This window comes from Procambarus clarkii, chromosome 39 (genome assembly GCF_040958095.1).
Source record: "Procambarus clarkii isolate CNS0578487 chromosome 39, FALCON_Pclarkii_2.0, whole genome shotgun sequence".
Classification (NCBI taxonomy): Eukaryota; Metazoa; Arthropoda; class Malacostraca; order Decapoda; family Cambaridae; genus Procambarus; species Procambarus clarkii.
The window spans coordinates 5,984,034-6,006,500 of record NC_091188.1 but is presented as its reverse complement, the minus strand read 5'-3'; the positions used below and the strand labels follow the sequence as shown (position 1 = coordinate 6,006,500).

At 39.4% G+C, this 22,467-nt stretch overlaps 1 protein-coding gene across 2 annotated transcripts; it reads left to right on the top strand.

Annotated features, from left to right (window-relative positions):
- The first annotated feature begins 4,928 nt into the window (after positions 1-4,928).
- On the top strand, positions 4,929-17,423 carry Ssb-c31a (single stranded-binding protein c31A). Of its 2 annotated transcripts, XM_045746061.1 has the most exons (5): positions 4,929-5,079; positions 8,828-8,890; positions 12,985-13,097; positions 13,322-13,514; positions 16,830-17,423. In XM_045746061.1, exons 3-5 carry the CDS (start codon positions 12,987-12,989, stop codon positions 16,910-16,912), a joined length of 387 nt encoding a protein of 128 aa, XP_045602017.1. In that variant the 5' UTR covers positions 4,929-5,079; positions 8,828-8,890; positions 12,985-12,986; the 3' UTR covers positions 16,913-17,423. The 2 variants fall into 2 exon arrangements, with proteins under 2 accessions (XP_045602017.1, XP_045602018.1); XM_045746062.2 differs by lacking the exon at positions 8,828-8,890 and having other exon boundaries at positions 4,931-5,079.
- The last annotated feature ends 5,044 nt before the right edge of the window (positions 17,424-22,467 follow it).

Here is a 22,467-nt window from a genome sequence, read left to right as displayed (position 1 = left end):
TGGGCCGCGATCATCATTCTTCATTTATATGCATATGTCCGTGTAGGGAATTTTATTGCGATCTCAAAGATACCAAATTTAACGCTGTAGGACAAGTGTGGAGTTGACAACCCTGAAAAGAATGGAAACATCTCTTCGCTGTTTGGAGCTCAGACACTAGCTCATGGCTAGTGATCCACGTATTTTCTTTATTGGTAGTGGTTTAAATCAGTTTGGTGACATTTTATACATATGTTCTTCTAGAACATTCTATTGCGAACACATTGGTAAAAAAATGAAATCTGTACATCGAAAATTAAGATCAGGACAGTGAAAAGAGTATACACTTTTCAGTGTTTCCGCTCAATCGCCCGCAAACACCGAGAGCACATTGTGCTAACTTTTTTCCTTGTTGAAATTGAAATTGAAATTGAAATAAGTTTATTGAGGTAAAATACACACAAAGGGATGAGGTAGCTCAAGCTATTCTCACCCCATTCAGTACAACGTGTTAATATATACATAGACACACATCACAAACAATAAACATATTACCAAACATTCTGAGAGGTAAACATATACATTTCCTCCTTCACAAGTAGTATGGTATCAGACGTACACACAAATACTTTTATGACCTAGGTATACTGTATAGACAATTTGCAAGACACCTGCAGATAATTCAACAAAATATTACAATCTTGGTGCAAAATTCTTATATCTCTCAAGAATATCATCAACCTTTCCGTTGTGACACATCCAGGCTATTTGTTCAGGAACAGTCCTTATCTCAGTGTTTCTATATACATTAATCAACGGACAATCAAGAATATAATGGGCAAGGGTGTGAGACCTTAACATACCACATAGTTTACACTTCGTGTCATTACCATGAACATCTATCCCATATTCCCAGTAATATTTGTACCCAAGCCTGAGCCGCATGTACACAGAGTCACTCCAAGCATTTCTCCTTTTACCATAAGTGAAATGGGTGTTTTGACTCACATACATGTAGTGTTGCATGGTTTGACTTCTCTCATACATTATCTCTCTCCTCTCCACTCCCGCCTGTGCCTGAATATTTCTGATTTTGCTTCTTATTTGTCTCATTGTGAATTCACATTCAATGTCAACTTGTGGTTTTGATGTGGCACGTTTGGCCAAGTCATCCGCCACCTCGTTGAGCACTATTCCAACATGAGACGGAATCCACATGAATTTCACACTATAACCTTTCAGCTGTATCTCAGTTATTCTTCTCTTACAGTCCTCCACTATAGACATGAAGACTGGGTTTCGACTGTTTAAGAACTCCAGTGCTCCTCGGCTATCGACAAATACAAAAACATTTTTGTCGTCATGACGTACTTCCTCCAAACACGCCAGAATGGCCTGCAGTTCAGCTTGTGTGGATGATATATAATTACTAAGCCGGAGTTCAATTATCCTGTCCACAGTCCCAAACTCCGTATAATCCCTTATTAGGACACCACACCCTGCCCTGCCATCTTCCGCCACCGACCCGTCGCAATATACATGTAAACTGTTGCCTCTTGGTAACCGAGATATCATGCTTCCATACAAACACCGTAATTGTCCCGGTTCATGATGAATCTTTTTCACCTTGAGGGGTACAATTTCGACGTCTATTTTCTGTACTATCCAGGGAGCAGACATATTACACTGTCGAGAGGGTTTACAGCAGTCAAGTACGTCGTATTCCCTGAGGTCATGAGCTAATCCTCTCGTATAGCGTGTCTCCCTCAGTTTCCTGGAAGTGTGTACGTCACTCAAGCAGGTCTGAACGCTCTCAAACAGCTTATCCCCTCCTTTTCTCCGCATGAAACGAATAGATACTCTAGTGTTAATGTCACGGACTCTATCACACACACTCTGTAAATTTAATTCCATTCTCATTATTTCAATCATCATTGCATTTCCTTGTACGCCGGGCGCGTGAAAGTGTAAATTAATTAAAAAAAAAAAAAAAAAAAACTCACAGGGGGCTAAGGCTTTGGCTGGACTAAAGTCTTTGAAAATGTAATAAATTATTACGAAACGCGTTCAAGTGTCGCGTCAGACTAGAAATAAAAAATGAATTTTGGAGAATTGATTTTTCAATTACCATCAACAGTGTAAAGAAATATTGAGAAAATTCGTGTTAGAATTATTAATCTTACTTTTTCGGTCATATTTAATAATATATGTCTACAGGAAAGACTGCTACCAAATATATAATATATATATATATATATATATATATATATATATATATATATATATATATATATATACTGACGATGCCAAAATTATGATGGTCCATTTGGTCCAGGAGACATCTCCCGTCACACAGGGTGCAGTTGCGCCTCCACAGATCTCCAGGGGAGCCGGTCGGCCGAACAGACAGCAAGTGGGACTTGTGATCCTGTGGTCCTGGGTTCGATCCCAGCCTCCGGCGAGAAACAATGGGCACAGTTTCTTTCACCCTATGCCCCTGTTACCTAGCAGTAAATTAGGTACCTGGGTGTTAGTCAGCTGTCACGGGCTGCTTCCTGGGGGTGGAGGCCTGGTCGAGGACCGGGCCGCGGGGACACTTAAAAAGCCCCGAAATCATCTCAAGATAACCTCAAGAAGAAGATCATCTTTTAATACTGGTAATGGCTCAAAAGGGCCACCACTTACGGACTATTCATGCCCAGTGCCACCTTTTGGGTAGTTTAATCTTCATCAATCATCATCTAAAATTATGAGAAGGATTAAGACAGAGGAGGACAGTTTGAGGCTTCAAGAAGTCTTGGACAAGCTGCAGGAATGGTCGAACAAATGGTTGCTAGAGTTTAACCCAAGCAAATGTAATGTAATGAAGATAGGTGTAGGGAGCAGGAGACCAGATACAAGGTATCATTTGGGAGATGAAATACTTCAAGAGTCAGAGAGAGAGAAAGACCTGGGGTTGACATCACGCCAGACCTGTTTCCCTGAAGCTCATATCAAGAGGATAACATCAGCAGCATACGCCAGGCTGGCGAACATAAGAACGGCCTTTAGAAACTTGTGTAAGGATTCTTTCAGGACATTATATGCCACATATGTCAGACCAATCCTGGAGTATGCGGCTCCAGCATGGAGTCCATATCTAGTCAAGCATAGGACTAAACTGGAAAAGGTTCAAAGGTTTGCCACCAGACTGGTACCCGAAGAGGGTTATGAGCTACGAGGAGAGACTATGGAATTAAACCTCACGTCACTGGGAGACAGATGAGTTAGAGGGGACATGATCATCACATACAAGATTCTCAGAGGAATTTATATGGTAGATAAAGACAGACTTTTTAACACAAGGGGCACGTTTCTAGGGGACACAGGTTCCCGACTTTTGTTCACGACATTTGTTAGGCCAAAGCTAGAATATACAGCGGTTGTGTGGTGCCCATATCTTAAGAAGCACATCAACAAACTGGAAAAGGTGCAAAGACATGCTACTAAGTGACTCCCAGAACTGAAGGGCAAGAGCTACGAGGAGAGGTTAGAGGCATTAAATATGCCAAAACTAGAAGACAGAAGAAAATGAGGTGATATGATCACTACATACAAAATAGTAACAGGAATTGATAAAATCGATAGGGAAGATTTCCTGAGACCTGGAACTTTAAGAACAAGAGGTCATAGATTTAAACTAGCTAAACACAGATGCCGAAGAAATATAAGAAAATGGGCAAGAGCTACGAGGAAGAGGTTAGAGGCATTAAATATGCCAAAACTAGAAGACAGAAGAAAATGAGGTGATATGATCACTACATACAAAATAGTAACAGGAATTGATAAAATCGATAGGGAAGATTTCCTGAGACCTGGAACTTTAAGAACAAGAGGTCATAGATTTAAACTAGCTAAACACAGATGCAGAAGAAATATAAGAAAATTCACTTTCGCAGAGTGGTAGACGGTTGGAACAAGTTAGGTGAGAAGGTAGTGGAGGCCAAGACCGTCAATAGTTTCAAAGCGTTATATGACAAAGAATGCTGGGAAGACGGGACACCACGAGCGTAGCTCTCATCCTGTAACTACACTTAGGTAATTACACTTAAGTAATTACAGGTGGAAATTGAGTGCCCAAATGAGCCATAGAGACGTTAGAAAGAATTTTTTCAGTGTCAGAGTAGTAGACAAATGGAATGCATTAGGAAGTGATGTGGTGGAGGCTGATTCCATACACAGCTTCAAGTGTAGATATGATAGAGCCCAGTAGGCTCAGGATCCTGTACATTTAGTCGATTGACCGTTGAGAGGCGGGACCAAAGAGCCAGAGCTCAACCCCCGCAAGCACAACTAGGTAAGTACACACACACACACACACTCTCTCTCTCTCTCTCTCACTTACTTACTTACTTACTTACTTACTTACTTATTTACTTACTTAGTTACTGACTTACTAAAGGCTTCTATTTAGGTTCCCGAGGTCAAACTACCGACCCTACCAAGGATCATGCAAGTGCAACCCACAACAGTTGCCTAGCTCCCAGGTACCGATTTACTGCTAGGTGAACAGAGGCATTATGTGAAATGAAACGTGTCAATCATTACTATCCTACCCGGAAATTAAACCCAGGATCCCCTATTGTAAGTCGAGAACGAAGCCAACTGAACTACGAGTCTATTAGCCCTTGTTAATATTATTTGAACGGTGGTGGAGAAAGGTAACAGATGCTAATGATGGGTTTAGGAATTTAACTCCAAAATTTGTTGTTTCATTTGCTTGGTAATTAATAGTGTCTTGAAATACTCTCCCCGGGGGGGGGGGGAGCAAATTTAAACGTTCCGTCATCCAACCCGGCTAATATTTATTTGTCTACAAAATAAGTACTCACGTAAATACCCATTGTCTCACTAAATAAATACAGATGGGCGTCAAATTAAATCTTTTAATGGTCTTAATGACTGGGGTGAAAAGAACGAAGTGGTTTGGAAATAAAGGAAATGCAATAATATTGTAAAGGCTGGCGGCGGCGGCAAGCTGGGCCCCGCTCGCCGCTGCCGCCATTAGTCCACCTCTTGCGTCGTCTCTCACACTCAACAGTTTCCTCCCCGATATTGAAGGTAAGAAGCTAGACTTTGCCTCAGTCTCTTGACACGAAACTCGGTTAACACGTGTGTATGTATGTGTGTGATGTAAGGCAACATATTGGTATTGTGTGGAGTGGGTGGTGTAGAGGTGACTGATATAGCTGTGGTGACACTCTGGCCGCTGCGTCGCACTTCACAACTCTTATTATAAAAATGATTGTAAACCCGCAGAAGACTGGTTTACCGGCGAGGTTAATACCCCGAGTGTACTGGTGGCTTAGTAGGTGTGTGTGTGGTGCTGTACTGATTTTAGCAAGGTACAGACGGTGACAGGGAGGTAAAGTAATGTAATTGGGAGCCAGAAAAGTGTTTGTATAAACCGCTCGTGGTTTATACAAGGCACGAGCGGTTTGAGTCCTGTTCCCTCTGACACATTTATTTATTTATACATATACAAGAAGGTATATTGGGATTGTGAGGATACATAGGATAGTAATTACAATCTTGTAAAGCCACTAGTACGCGCAGCGTTTCGGCCAGACACTCGCAACTTACTGAAGCAAACCCAATTAAAAACCATAATTTTGAGTGAATTACTTGTATATGTGTATTCGTTGTATTGGGTAAAGTTGCTAATTAAATATTGGCATTATTGTATTGGGTAAAGCAGAACAATTTAAGTAAAAATATAATAACAAATTCTAACATTAATTTGTATTAAACATTGAAAATGAGTGTGATTTGTATGAGGCCATTTTTTAAATTTGTTAGCATTTTAATTGTTATAATTATTAGGTTAGGGAAGGTTTTAAACTTTTTGAGGCGTTGTTCATATAAAGTTACTTCTATCCTTCAAAAAAAAAAAAAGAAACATTGGCCAGTATAACTATGGATTTCAATAGGTGTATGGTCAAGTCGAATTAAAGCATTTAGACGTTTATTTTTTTTTCCCCCCAATTGTCTAAACCACGTAGTTAGGTTTGATGTAATAGCTTAAGCTCGGTTGCTTAGGTCGAGTAAGGTGTGAAGATTATAAAATCTATTTACAAACAGTATCGTGTATGATGCAACTTGTATCCATTTCGGCATACAGTAATGTTGCCAACTGACATTTTGCACACTGGTTCATTCGTCTATAATTTCTAAAACTGAGATTTCTCACGCCTTGCATACGTTTTCTGCCTAAGGAAATACTTTCCCGTTTTTTCATCACCTTCAGTACCATGGTTGCTACTATAACGCATCTTAATAAATAAAGAGATATACAGTAGATACTTTTTTTAATTTATTTACATTAGTTTCCAAAAAATGGCTTCTTTTTGCAGTTTTGTGTATATTAAATATAATTTAAATGTGTTAAGATCTTGGGTTTTTATGTATGTGTGTTTGATTTATTAGGTTGGCTGTTGAAGTCGGGTGCTAGAGTGTAAGAGACCTGGTTTTGTAGCAAATATGTTTACTGCCATTATCACCAATTGGTTTGCAGATGATGAGTCTCGATAACTGTGGCTGAAAAATGTTGACCAAGCCACACACTAGAAATTAGAGACTGTTTCGTTCCATCCTGTACCACTTTATAAAGTCAATTGTCGACCGAAATGTCGTCATCGTCTTCAATTTCTAGTGTGTGGTTTGGTCAACACTTAATTGGTTTGTTCAAAGATGATCACACAGTGATCACCCATCCTCGTTGGCATTTAAAGTTTCATATTTTGGTTCATTGTCAAGATAGTCCAATCTGGTGGGAAGGTAATCTAGTTTTGCCTAACGTGTTGAATCGGAATGTTCTTCATCTTAATTTTTCTTAACATGTCTCTCCATGTCTACTTCCCCAATCTCTCATACTGGGGGTTTGTTGCCTCAGTGTGTCTGAGGGGGAGAGATGGAAGGTTGTAGGGAGCTAGAGAGATGGGAGACTGGTCTAGTTGATTAGGTTTAGTTGCAGATTTCAAGTTTTTCATAAAGTTATCAATAGTATACCAAATTGTGAATCTAGCATTGAAAGTGATTATTGCAAAAATTTTGAGTGTATGATGTATGCTGCAATTTTCTCCAAAGACACCAAGTGCCTTTAAATTGTTTTATCCTTCACCTTAATACAGTAAATCAAATAAAGCATTTGTGCTTTTGATGGCTTGTTAGGGATAAGTTGATTTAGTCATTATTAAAACTTCAAAGCTCTTTAAGCACCGCACTGCACACTGGTTTCGACAAAAACGTCATGGTGTAATTGTTATGACATCTTTTTTGTTTTATAAATATTCAAGTAAAGTTAATGTCAAAATATTTCTAAACCATTTTCATTTCAAAACAGTGATGAGAACATTAAAAAAACCCTTTAAAATATAGCCTAATTAAAAAAAACAGTGCCTTAGAGCATTCTGCGCAGTACAGTGGTTAAATATTTGGTTGTCATCCCGGTTATTTAACCCTTTCGATGTGACAATTTGCAGTGCTTGCCTGACAAGTACTGTATTAGTTTACTGCTAAAAGGTTGTTTCAATGTCTTCCAACATTTGTTCAGCCATCAGGCTTTCAGAAAGTTTGGCCCCATAGCTACTGCTGTCTGACAGCCACTCTCTCCTTGTTTGGTAGATCCCATCATTTAATAATTACTCATTCCAGTTCAAAATTTGGTCACCATTAAGTGCCATAGTACCCCATTATAAATGTGGAGAAATAAAAATGAGAAAGGCCAGACAATAAAGTAAAAACTAATAGCTTGCAAAAAAAAATGTAATATTTCTCCTTCCTGGCAAACACAATCTTCATGGCTAGGATTCTGGCTTGTACAGGTTTATTTCTCTGTAATAACATTTATAGACTACTGTAGTCCAGTTCTTGGACCAATTATGCTATAAAAGACTATTGATATACTTTAAACTGTGTAACTAGGAGATCAAGATGGTTAATTAGGTAAATGAATTTGAGGTTCAGTTCCCGAGCCCATTATGTGCCTCTTGACCTTTTTCCACCATAGCCAGTGGGATAGGTATGGGGTGCATAATACAGTAAATGAAAGAAAATTAATATGGGATACAAATTTCCAGTTATTTATAGCTCTTGACATTACAAAAAGTGTAGTGTGTATTTTAATAAAATGGTGTGGATGGATTGATTATATGGAAATATTCAGTGGAACAGTGAGTGGGTTTGATGGCAGTAACTTGTCTCTATCACACAAAGAGCCAGAGACCAAAGAGACCAGAGCTCAACCCCCGCAAGCACAATTAGGCGAGTACACACATCCAGTCACTCCACTGCCACCCCCCTTCCCCCACCCCTCTCATTTAATAAGAATATACAGTACAGGTATTGTCAAAAATTGTATACACATGTAACACAAATTGATGGTGTTCCTGATCGGGAACTGGGGGATATCTGGAACATTTGTGTTCGTGTGCACTGATGAATTGAAACGTTAGCATTAAAATGTTAAGACAAGTGGATAGAAAAAAATCTTTGGCAATTATATTTATTACTGTAGTTGTATTTATGGTATTGTACTGGAATCATTTATGGCTTGGCATTACAGTAGTTGAACGTCATTTTTAAAAGCTCAGTTTGTTTCTCCATATTTTTTCTTGATACCACTGGAAAAAGTTTGGGAAACTTACTTTCGACCCAAGGAAAGAATGGCGTTGAAACAGAAGTGCCACAACGAAAGGGTTAATAGTTACCTTGTCAATAAGTTACACCCAATAAAATAAAGGTTAAGAAAGTTAATGGTATCATGTGTAATATTTAAGGTTGAGAACTAATGGATTTTAAATGTTTGCAGAGAAATTCGACCTTTACTGCCTTGAAGTTGTGAAAGCAATTTTCAAAAAAGTTTGCTGAAAGTGTAAGTATTTAGGGGAAATTTTTTGCTTCATTTCTAAGCTTTCAGTTACTCCATGAAGGTAAGTGAAGGTGTGGGGAATTGAGACCGAGTAATGAGCAAGGCACTATTTTCATCTAACCCTTTTGTGAGACATGTACCATTCCTCACAAAAATCACACAAAGAAAAAATTAGCCAAAAAAATTCCCCTCAAAGTGAGGCATGTATGGTTACAGATAGATACATCCATGGGTTTCAAAAATTTCTCTGGTTGACCTGCTAATCAGTCTTGCCTAAATCTACAAACATCTACATCTTGGGTATTACTTGCCTGAAAAAAAACGTGTTTTCTGAGAATATTTGTGTGGTTTTTTGTCCTATTTGTCCTATTTTTGGCGAGCTTTGAAAATGAGTGATCATTGTCTGTCTTTGAACCTTTAGAAATTCTAAACGTGTTGATTGTGTATATTTATATGAATTACCAGATGCATACCCTCAGCAGCTTAAAGATCAACTTATGAAAATAGAATACTGGTTAGAAAACCTCTCAAACCCTGCACCTAACCTTGCTTGGTGACTTCAACTTACTGCACCTGAATTGGAAAAACATACCAATGTGTGTCCCGGGAAGCAGTCCGAATGAACTGTCGCACACAGATAACCTTGTGCAGATGTATATCAGACTTGCCGTAAGCCAGCAAATAGTAGGAACCAGAAGAAAAGAGAACCTTGGATATTAGTTTGACGAACAATGATGATCTTATTCGAGACATTGATTGCAAATATTTGCTTCAATCAACTTGGGTCACAACCTAATTGATGTTTAGACATGAATGGGTAATAGACCTGTGCAGCCAGTCTTAAATTAAAGAGGAGAATTCAGCTAATTAAATTTTAATAAGAGATCAACTGGAAACACATAAACAAAGACCTCATGGAAATATACTGGGAAAGATGGCTAGATAATGCACACTTAAACCAATGCTTTGAAAAAAGTCACAGTAGGACTGGAAATGTGTGAAAGTCAAAAACCACTAACGAGAAGGTGAAAAGGATGGAAACTGGTATGAGAATGTTTTCTCTAAGTGAAGAAAACAAATATTGGGACATGTCAAACATTCCACTCTATCCCAAGAATGACAGAATGCTATGTAGAGAAATAGAAATGATTGCACTAACGTTGCAAGAATTTGATGAAGTCCAGAGGCCAGATTCACAAAGCGGTTACTCAAGTACTTACGAACGTGTACATCTTTCCTCAATCTTTGACGGCTCTGGTTGCATTTATCAAGTGGTTTACAAGCATGAAAACATCCCAATCAACTATTGTTATTGTTATAAAACAGCGTCATGGTACTACGGAGCTCATCAACTTAATCTTTGGCAACTTTGTTTACAATTATCGAGAAAAGATCTACAGGTTTGAGAGTATTTGTGTAACTGCTTCGTAAATCTCTCCCCAGGAGAGGCAGAGTGCAAAAGGCCACAAGTGAAATATGTAGAGGAATTGAAAATAGTTTTTCCTATGCAAAATCTAGAAAAAGCTACATCTTACATTGGGCCCTTGCACAAAAGCAATGGAACTTTCACAGATAACAAAGAAATGAGAAGTACTAAGTCTACAAGAAGATTCTGCTTTCAATGAACCACTGAACACATTGATGATCAATGATCCAAACAAATTCTTTATGAATAATGCCTCCATCAAACCACATATCAGATGTTGCCTAACCCCACTGTTCTCATATCAGACATAAGCAAGGATGCAGACTATTAGTTTCATACTTTTTGCAGATAACTTATTTTTTTTTCTCCAGATAAAAAAGTGACATGGAAAGTTTGCAAACTAATGAGATAAAATGGCTTTATGCTTAATTGGTGCCTCTGTAATACTTCAACTTGGCAAGCAATACTCTATAATATTCATTTGTGCTCAACTTTCTTCATCCCATTTTGAAGTGAGCTTTCAGTTTACTCATTGAATAATTTGATGATTTAAGAGTTGAAAGCTGACTTTCAAAAACTGACAATTTTAACATTCTTATGTGTATTTGAAATCTAAAATTTGCTAGTTGCTAATGTGTAGAAGGAAAATGGCATTTAATAAATTGTGGGAGTTTGCTGGACTCCCCCAGAAATCGTGCATTGGATGTATGAAATGCCCTTTTCTGGTAAATCAATTGGTAGTTCACAATATCTGCAAAGTTCCTTCTTCCAAGGGATAGAGAAAATGGGGGTGGGGTTTCCTTTCTGTTCAGCTGGCAGGGACTTTGACTAGGTTGAGTGTGTTACAGTTGGTCATTTTTCCCCAATGGTAGTGGTTTGTTTCCTTTAGGGCTGCTAATTTCCTTGAAGCATTTTCTTTTGATGTTTATTTTCTGGAGTTTTCTTCTGTGTTAAGATTCTTTGACCCCACAGGTCTCCAACTAGTCACAGAGCCAGATTCTGGTTGTGGGGACTGGTAGGCTTGAGTGGGTGAGAGAGAGGACTGGTGCTTTACTTAGCGGAACTGCAGTGTGACACATCAGAAAAGGGACTTTCAGTATCAATTGCTTTATTTTTAAGGTTATAAAGTTTGTAATTACAAGTTTATTTGTTGTACTTTGAGGATTTTTAAATTATTGTTTTAACCACTGTGATGTGCAAAGTTTGTGAAATTCCCTGTGCGCGTGACACGCCTAGACACGGTCGCGCGGGCAAGTCAAGCACTGGGTGTTGCCACAAATATATTTTCAATTATTTGTTCTATATATTTCCAATGCGGTTTTATTAATTTTTTTTATCGTATAGGATGCATATTTGTGCCCTTTACAATATGTATACAGTAGAACGTTCATAATGTTCCATGGAACTGTGATACATGTGGCAGTGATGTGTCCACAATAAATGTTTGTCGCAATATTACTTGTTAAAAGCTCGCTAAAATTACAATATGTACAATTTCACACACTATTTACGCAGTGACACTATATTACACACACAGTACTTCGGAAGTGAGTAATAATCAATGAATCATGGTACACATTGTGACTTTGCTTTCATTGCACCAGGTACAGATAGATTTTCGCTTCCTGTTTCTTCGTTCCATGTGCTTGCAAATAACGCACTCATGTACACCCTTGGCTTTAATACCTATAGGTGGTATGTAGCCAAGCTTGTAAAGCGTAAGGTAGTCTTGAAAAGATTATAGGAAAAGATCAGTTTGTGAAAAGTCTTGAAAAGATCGCTTTGTAAGGTCCCACGCAGGAAGAGATTCAGCCAGCCTCGAAGAGTGTCCATCAGTCAAGAAGAGATTCGGCTATTCTTGAAAATATCTGGAGAGCACCACCATGGAAGCCGTTAACACTGTTCATCTATGCTACTTGTATCAGATGCATCATCACTGAATGCAGAAAAAGATTAAATGTATCATCTATAAAAATTGGAGATAGCATAGGTGGTCAAGGGTGGCGCTCAGAGCTACAACTGGATACACTCACTGTATTGTTCTCATAGAGGCTGTATCACTTGCATCCGACCTTTTGTGTTGGGTCCTTATTGCGCCTAGCTTTACCAATATCATGACCCTTACGTTCTTCAAACAATAAGGTTTGAATTTCACCGACGGAGCGCGATCTTTCAACACAGCGTCGGACAGGTGTTTGGGAGCTAGAGGTGCGTGCGCCACCCTATGGTTGCTCACTAAGTACTAACCCAGCCAGCAGCCCTAGGGCATGCTGGGAATTTTTTCAAAGGTGGCTGCCTCTCACTGGAGGTCCTAAGAGTTCATTTCATACGCAACCAATCGCACACATTTAGAATGGGTCCGAAAAAATCAAAGTTTTCTAGGTTGGTACAGTTTCCCACCGACCGAGAATACTCGGTTGGCGCAGTTCAGTGGTTGAAAAAGAACCACGCCTATTGTAACCTAGTGTTTCCCACTTACTAAAATTATTTTTTCATACTTGTATTATATGCTATTGCACAGATGGTGACTGCTTTGGTATTGCACCATATTGAGATAGTATAGTACCCTGTTAGGGGTAGAGGATCAGCTCGGGTACAAGTACACTTGTTGATCCCTTCTTGGATGTACATCTGATCTGTTTGACTGACTTAAACATTTTTCATATTTTAGGGATGGCAAGAGGTAAAGAGACAGCCAGAATGGGTAAACAAAAGAAGGAAGAATCAAAGAAGAGACCCCCAAGTGACAGTAGTGAATCTGATTCAGATTCTGGCCCTGATGATGTGAGTTTATAGTTTAGTACAAGCTAAATTTTTTGTATTTGACTGAAAATTAGTCTATACAAGTACAGTAATATGTAATTAACTACAGCAAGTTAATTTTCTACTTTGTCATCGTGCTCATATTTATTGTATCCTGGTAGTTATACTCGTTTATGAACTTTGTTTTTATGAAAGGTTGAAAAAATTGCTATTACTGTAGGTTTAAAAGATTTTTAATTTTACAGAAAGAACCACCAACAAAGATGGCAAAATCTGATGCATCAAGTAGTTCATCTCGTCGTAAAAATGAAAGTGGCGAAACTTATTTTGAGCTAGAGCGCAATAAGCGGGTTACAGTGCGCCAATTCAGAGGCACATTGTATGTTGACATCCGCGAGTTCTACGAGAAAGACGGAAAGAATCTTCCTGGGAAAAAAGGTAAGACTTGAGTAAATTTGACATTCAAAATAGTTAAATTGCTAATGGAAATGGTTTAACAGTTGATCACCATTTTTACATTTTACACTTTAAACTGCTATGCTCATGTATTACATGTATAAACATATGAGTTTACAAGTAGAGGAACTTTTTCAACAATCTCAAATATGTGTTCTTTACCAGACCTATATCAAGAGTAAAGAAATTATACCTTATTATTTTCAGTAGTATTACTGTATTTGTCTTTTGCAGTTTTTGTGCAATATTGGGAGAATACCTTAAAGTATATAGGCTTAAAGCAGTGAAGGGTTTATTATTGACAGATTTTTATATATATGTATAGTGGCACCAAAATTTATAAATGTGCCTTGTTGTAATCCATAATCCTGGTTTCCTTGGTTGTAAATGATTTTATAGAACGTTTTGTGGTATTATAGATTTATGAAATGTTTGTTTGCAGGAACTGTTAGATATATTTATTTACTGTAACCTTAACTTGCTTAATGTTTCGTTTCATAATTAGAGGCTAAAAGTGATGCCACCCTCTGGTCAGTATCTTGGTACAAAGTATTTAATTAGGTCTGCCTTCTGGTAAGACTGATCAGTTCTAAAATGGCTTAAATTGAAAACTAGCATTCATTCTAACCCACCAATTATCTAACCTTTACCAACTTCATGCTTTTAATCTTTTTTTTTTTTTTTAAACTCAATCCTAGCAGGAATTTAAGGCGTCTGGTTGTTTCCCTAGATTGGCTGGCTATATTCAGGGTTTGGGAATATTTGCTGAAATTAATCTGATTAAATTTGCCTGCAGTGCTAACACCCTCTTCTATTTTTGTTTATTGGATGGATTGATAAGCTGTCTCCCAGATTTTATGGGAACTCTTTCAGTAGTTTCGTTTACCTATGCAGACGACAAGTTGTAATAATGTGCCTGAAGAAATGATGACCAAACTACAACTCGGAAGATGGAGAAGAGACAACGTTTTGGTCCATCCTGAACCATTATCAAAGCGTTTGATCACACGCCTTAATAATGGTCCAGGACAGACATCATTTGTTTTCCTCTGGCTTTGGTAATCCCTTTAGAGAGGGCTCTGCCTCTGACCCCATGCCATTGTGGGTTGATGTGGTGGCTTGGGATGCTTCAGAGGGTGGTTATAGTCGCCTCTTGGGATCTTATCCATGCTACATTGGGTCCATTCTTTCAGAGCTCATGGTGGGGATGTCTGGTGGTGTCTTCCAGCCTGGTTTGCTCTTGGGTGCTTTGGTTTTACCATGTCTTATGAGCCCTGTGGTCCACTTTGTCAGGACCATGGTGGACCTTGAAGTGCTTTGTGGCATGGGTGCCAGTGTGTGCCTGTGTATGGACTTGTCTGCTGCAGTTTAGTTACTGGATTCCTCAGGTGTGCTGCACTCTTGGGCTTGAGGCATGGCTTGACCAGTCTTTTCTGTTTTGTGTTGCCTCTTGCTGGTGCTTGACAGCAGCTATGGCTCCTCTCTAGGGTTAGTGGGGGTCCTTCTTTACTTCCTCTTGAACCTCTTCCTCTTGGGGAATTGTTCTTTCTGCAATTGGTCCCTGATCGTTTCTCTGGTGCTCTATTGAACGTTGGTGCTAGATTTTTGTGGTCCCTCCCACCCATCTCCATCCCTCTAGGGGTCTTCAATTTAATTTTTTCATATCAGTCAACTGTTTCTAGAGGACTTTTGTGTGTAATGTGGCACCATTCGTGTGGCTTGTGTTTTAGGCCTTCGGCCAATTGTGAGCATTTGTTCAAGTTGACTAGGTTTCTCCTTTTCTTGACGGTGGGTGACCTGCCCCCTTGCCTTATTAAGGGAGCCGGTCGGCCGAGCGGACAGCACGCTGGACTGTGATCCTGTGGTCTCGGGTTCGATCCCGGGCGCCGGAGAGAAACAATGGCCACAGTTTCTTTCACCCTATGCCCCTGTTACCTAGCAGTAAATAGGTACCTGGTGTTAGTCAGCTGTCATGGGCTGCTTCCTGGGGGTGGCGGCCTGGTCGAGGACCGGGCCGCGGGGACACTGAAAGCCCCGAAATCATCTCAAGATTACCTCAAGAAGCCCATCCTCCATAAATGATAGTGCTTCTAGCAACTATTTGATCATGATAGTGCTTCTAGCAACTATTTGGTTTAATGTACAAAATTGGACTGTTGTAACCTACGAAGTTTGTTGTGTACTGCACAGCATTAATTTTGCAGAGAATATAGGAGCCAAAAGCAAACATAGCTTTCCTAGGTCTAATATAGTTTAGTTATTTTAGGACCTGAGTTAGGGCTAAAATAGCATGTATTACAACTAGGATTGCTTATTTAGCCCTTGGACAGTTGGAAAATTAAATGAAAATTCCAAATGTTTCGCATTTGTACGCTTTATCAAGGATTGATAGTGTTGCAACACATTATCAATCCTGTATTCCTTAATAATGTGTTGGAACACAAACATTTTGAATTTTTATTAAATTTTCCTAGTGGCTACTGATGCATAACTGAATCATGTGATTTTTGTGATTATTCTTGCATCATACATAGTTAACATGTAAATGATGATGATCTTTGGTGATAGTGAAGCGGGATTGCAAAAGATTGTGAAAGAGTATAATAGGGTGTATGTGCAAGAGAAGAAAGTTAATGGTTGGTATATAACCAAATAAAGTTAGGTGTTCTGAGAGTAAGGAATGGTATGTGGATTTTATAGATTAACTTGGTTGCAAGGCCAATTTTAACTGAAGGATTAAATTAGTGAGAGAGACACTGGAAGAGTAAATTTTAAATACTCTAGGGCATTGTAGGATAACGATGGGATTAAGGAGTGGCATAATGAGTGGAAGAGCAGTATAATGAAAGGGAAGAAATGTTGATATGAGAGTTATGGACTGAGGTACTATACTACTTCCAGCCTTGTCTTGGAAGTGAAACTTAAAAATGGAAAGGGGCAGTGCTCTGAATTAGTAAATTTTTTTTATATTGAAAAGTGGCTGGTATGTGGAAGTTATAGCAATGAGGAAGAAGCTAAAGGGTTGTGGGAATGAAATGTTAAGTTTGTGGGGTAGAGTGCAATAGACTGACTCGTTAAATTCTTGTAGATGGCTAAAATATTTCGGAATATATTATAATAAATTATAACTGCAGTAAGTGTTCCGATTGTAATGTTCTTGCGGTGCAAGATTATGGGCAACTGTGTAATCCATTTCTGTTGCGTGTTAAGGTTAGTCCATTGTGAATGTAAGTTGGCAAACTATGGTAAACATCTTAAAATGTTTCAATATAATTATTGTATTTGTTTATTCTCCAGGTATTGCACTGACAGCATCAATGTGGAACAAACTCAAGTCATTAAAGGATGATGTGGATGAAGAAATAAAGGCACTTGCATAAAGTTCTTGCAGCGAAATCCTTTTCAGGCATTTTCAAGACTGGCAACACTTTTTATTGAATGTCTTAATATCTTGCCTTCACTTGATGTTTTTACTTCAAATGTAATTCTTTTACTTTACCTAAATTTCTTTCAAAGAATCTTAGGTTTTGAGAAGTAAAATAACTTTGTTTAGTTACCGTATAATCTTTTGAGCGAGTTATTTATTTTTTTATTTTTAGTGAAGGATTTATGGGAAAGGCTGTCATGCGTGATGAGTGAAATATTTGATCATTGTGTGCCAGAAAGGTTTACAGGAACCTTGGAGATGTGATCAACATTAGAAGTAGTGTAAATGTATTTGGCATTGTGCAGATTTAATCTTGTCAACTGCTGTGTTTTGAAATCATTAGCTTATGGTGTTTTGTTCTAGAAGTGTTAAATTCCTTCTGGAAATGTAACTAGAAGACTTACTGTTTTCATGATTATTAATGTTGCATGTAAAAAGTCGTTAAAAATAAAAATACCAACCAAGTTTCATTATCTTTCCCCACTAAGAGTAGCATACCAATTTGCTTCTATGGGAGATTATTGGTTGAAGTAAATATGGCGGTCTTTTGAAGGTTCTCGGCTGGGGTGAAGATTCACTATTGGTAGTTAATGTGTTTATTAGTCTTCCCGGCTTGGTGCCTTCTTTTGATAATTACTTGCTTACTTCTTTTGATACTGGTAGTTCTTGTAATGGGTGGTGGACAAAACAGTAGAGGACAGTGGGGGGAGAGGGCACAGTATAGTAGGAGAGGAGGACAGTTCGGAAGGATTACACGTACGGTACGTGCATCCCTAATAAGTTTGAACAGGGCCATCCTCCACTTAAAGCATTGCAATCGTATATCTTTCCCTAAGGCTCTGAGCTAGATCGGCTATCTAGATTCTTGCTCTACCATTACCTATGCACCGCGTTCCACTACTTTTTTTGCCACTGTTCTTCCCATTCTTCGTTCCAAAATCATTTTCAAACCTTTAATTCTAACGCCTACCAGCTCCCCCTTCCACTACTCTCCTATCCATGGCCACAGATCAGAGAAGTGCCAAATCAAATTGGGGAATGGAATAGTGCCCATACACTTGAACCATTGGGGACCGACCGCAGATCCAGCAAGATAGTGTCACTATAGCGACCAGTCCAAATGAGGACAGCGAGTTCGTGTACACAAGGGCGAGAATAACCATACTCCCACTAACAACACAAATGTTTCCAACAATATGATGGAACACTGTCTTTCAAAGGCTGTAGAAATTAGCAAGGTAACCTAACTATAAAGCTCTTAAGCCAGTATGGAGCTGCAGTAAGGACGGTGGAGTGAAGGTTTGGTGCCCCATCACTGGCACCATAGGGGATCGAACGCTGACTTGCAGAAAGCTCCTTAAATCACTTAAAACCAATATTTTCACTTTTCTAACCCAATATGAAATATTTTTCAGAGATACATGTCCTGATGAACCAGATACATGAAAGTAAGTGTGTTTTCACTGGTTAAGATAGCAAATAGTTTTTGTTTTCGTTGAGATTTAAGCAAATGTTTAAAATTTTGAATAAATAGTCATTGATTTATGATGTTTACAAGTAATGGGGGAGTTTAAACTGTCTAACCTTGACAGGTTGCTTGATTAATGCGTTTTTTATTTATACAGTACATGTTTATGTAAGAATATTTTTGTAATTTGGTAAAATTGACACAGCCAGAAGTGATATACTGTATATCACGGGGATGTATGTATGGACAGGGACAAGTCTCTGCGGTGTAGTGGTAAGACATTCGTCCGGCGCTTTGCGAGGGCTTTGCCTGGGTTCGTATCCTTGGCGGGGAGGATTGACTGGGTGCCAATCCTTAACTGTAGCACCTGTTCACCCAGCAGTGAGTGGTCACCTGGTAGTTAAACTATTTGGCACCACCTACACCACCTGGGTGTATAAGTATACGCAGGTGGTAACTAGCCAAGGTTTCAACTTGAAATATTTATGCATTCAGATATTTACATGTAAAAAAACATGTTCGTTTTTGCATTCTGCCGCAACGTTCAGGTTACAGTGATGGAGGGAGACATGGAAGGTGATGTAGGGGTAGATATGGGGAGTGTGTAGAGGCAGATAGGGAAAGTGTGCGTAGGGAGGGTGTCTGTGAGGGAGATGGTGAAGGTGTGTACTGGAGAGACCGGGAGTGTTGCTGTTGGGGAAGAGAGGGAGGGTGTGTGGAGGGCAGATTGAGGATTGGGGGGGGGGTGATAGAGAGGGTGTGAACGTGAAGATGTACAGTGATAAGAACAATGTGTATTGAAGATGGTTACATTGATGAGGGAGACAGGGAGGACGCGCGTGTGTGCGTACTCGCCTAGTTGTGCTTGTGGGGATTGAGCTCTGGCTCTCTTTATTTCTCGCCGGCGCTAGGAATCGAACCCGGGTCACAGGATTACGTGTCCAGCGTGCTGTCCACACAGCCACCGACGCCCTGTGTGTGCGTGTACGTGTGCGTGAGAGAGAAAAAAACGAGAGAAAAAGAGAGATAAAAAGGGCGTGTGTAGGGGAGAGGCGGGCACCGACCCCGAGCACCGCCGGGTTCCTTGTCTAGTCATGCTTCATACTAAGCTTCTGGTGTAACTGTACATAAGGCCAAACATCAAACACAGTTACCTTTAAACTGTATCTGACAAACGCAAATAATGTCAATTTAACTGACAATCATGATTCGCCCAACTTTAGTCACACTCAAAAGCATAATTGAGTTTAAACGTTTATTGTCTCTTCCTATAATAACTGTGGCTAGATCATTATTTCTAAGGTGAGAAATATAACTAAAAAGATTCACCTATTATAAAGTTTCAAAACGTTATGAAAAACGTTAATTGAAAGTTTCCTCGCCTAACCTTACCGAGTAAGCCGGACGACTCAAACAGAAAACGAGACAGTACGTCACTTTTGTGAGTCGATTTCATTTCAAATTACGTCCAAATTTGGCCATAGCGCGCATACGAGCCAAAAGTGACGTTATTTTTAAGAAGAGGAGTTGTTCGTATACGGAGGTGAAACATTCCGAAACGGTGATGCCAGGATTTACGTCCAGAAGTTTGCTTGCAGTGACGATACTATCAACATCAAGTGTGTCACACTTGTGTCACACTTAATTGTGTCACACTTGTCACACTTAATTGTGTCACACTTGTGTCACACTTGTGTCGTAAACTCAGGCGAGGTATTCTTATCCAAGAAGAAATCCGCACTGGGAGACTGTATACTGACTCTGCAACCATCAAACACTCCATTACACCCAACCATAATGAAAAAGAATTAAACAATGCTACCAGTATACGAAATTTGTTTATATCAAAAGCCAAAGGATTCCTTGCATGAGGCCATTTTGTGAGTGCAAATGACAGCAACACGCGCGCGAAGACCCTCATTACCGCTAATGGAATCGCCAACCTCAAAATTACCTGTCGAGAAGCGCATTAAAAGACCTCACCGCAGGTGCCAAGTAACACCTGCCTACCTGTACCCCTCGCAGCTCATCTACCATCACTTCGTCACACGGGCCCTTGCCGTGCAGTGAAGAGACCCGGGTAAACCTGCAACAGTTATTACATAAACAAGATACTTCGCCACCGCTGTGTGAACATGTTGCTGCGAGCGTGGGTGCTGGTGCTGGTCTTCGCTGGTGCTAGCGGTAACGTACGCAGGAAGCCTTCCGTGAGTTTTCCTTCATTTATTATTGCTATTACTATGATATTGGTAATGATAACATTGTTAAACATTGATGTTAGGGTACTCATTATATCATCTCTCAACTTTACAAAATTAGTAGACTGTCTAGCATGGGCCCTTAGTATAGAGACAATGGATGACATATATATGTATTTTTAATCTGCACAGAGTGTAAATATTTCATTCAAAATTATCTGCTGCCAGACGTCTTGGCCAAATATCCCCAGTTTGCTAACTGTAGGGAGTAATGAGCGATTGTAACCTATTCACCGCTGCCCATTAGATGGGGTGCGGTGTGCAGGATAAACATATCAATTGTAACACTAGCTCTCCACATATGTCAGTTGCTTAAACTAGAAACCGTACTTGTGGTCGATCTCGAATCCATAGTTGATGTGACGATGTGCATTGAATTTTGTAACTAGCTCATCGAGATTGTAACTTGCTTAGCTAAATGAATCGTGAGGTTCAGTCCCTGAGCCCATTATGTGCCTCTGTAACCCTTTCCACTACTACCCACAGGATGGGTATAAGGTGCATAATAAATGAACTAAATTAAACTAATCTGTACATTAAGTGCACCGAAATTTTTAATCAGCACATACAAAAACAGTGTAAGCAAATCAAACGTATGACCAGTCAATTGTGAACCGATGTGCTCTGATAAATCCATAATTACAAAATAACCATATATATAATTTGTGTTAATTGGTAGAATTTATTTTTTGAAATAGGTTCCAGGTTGCGGTGATCCATGTGGAAATAAAGCAGATGGGTTGTGTACACGGAGCGAGGTGTGCCAGGTGCCGGTGCGGGGCAAGAACGAGTGTCAGGACCCTTGTCTTTGCTGCACAGGCGAGTTGTCTGGTGTATTTGTGAGTTGTCTAGTGCACAGGCGAGTTGTCTGGTGTATTTGTGAGTTGTCTAGTGCACAGGCGAGTTGTCTGGTGTATTTGTGAGTTGTCTAGTGCACAGGCGAGTAGTTTGCTGCATTAGTATGCTGCCCAAACACGCTCAACAGAGGAATGCTCAAGAGTTTGACGAGGAGGAAGCGAGAAAGTCGAATTATCAGAGTGAACTTACTTTGCCGTTATAATTGATATATGCGGTGGTGCTGTTAATAACAAATTAGCCTGTGATGGATATTCTATAAATCCTAGATTTGTTAGTTCTAATAGTTAGATAAGAATGCTGGTGTCCGTACATAGCCCTGAAAATTAAATCCCAACATAAAAATAGATCCACGTATTAGGTATGAATCAAGCAAAAAGCTTGAAAATTCTTCGCAAAATAGAAATCAATTTAGGATTCTAAACATCAACCTTTTCATAACGTTGATGTTTAGAATTAGGTTTAGAATTATCCTAACCTAATCAACCAACGCATAGAAAACGTGGATGTTTGTTGTTTAAGATTCGCTACTTGAAACAATAAGTTCCAAGTAGCACGGGCTATGGTGAGCCCGTTGTGGACTTACCTGGCACAGGAGCGGGGTTGTCTGTGCATGGATGTTTGTGAGCCGCTACTTTTCATAGTGCCTCGTATCTTGTCCGTTGGGATCATTGCGTACAAAATGCGTGAATTATATAAGTGTCCGTTACTCCTGATGATAACTTGCTTAGCTAAATGAATTGTGGGGTTGAGTCCCTGAGCCCATTATGTGCCTCTGTAACCCTTTCCAGTACCGCCCACAAGATGGGTATGGGGTGCATAATAAATGAACTAAACTAAAAACTAACTGATGCCGCAGAGTCGAAGAGGTAACAGAACTGAATTTTCTGCTCTGAAATTGAAGTTTATACTTTATTTCCAGTTAAC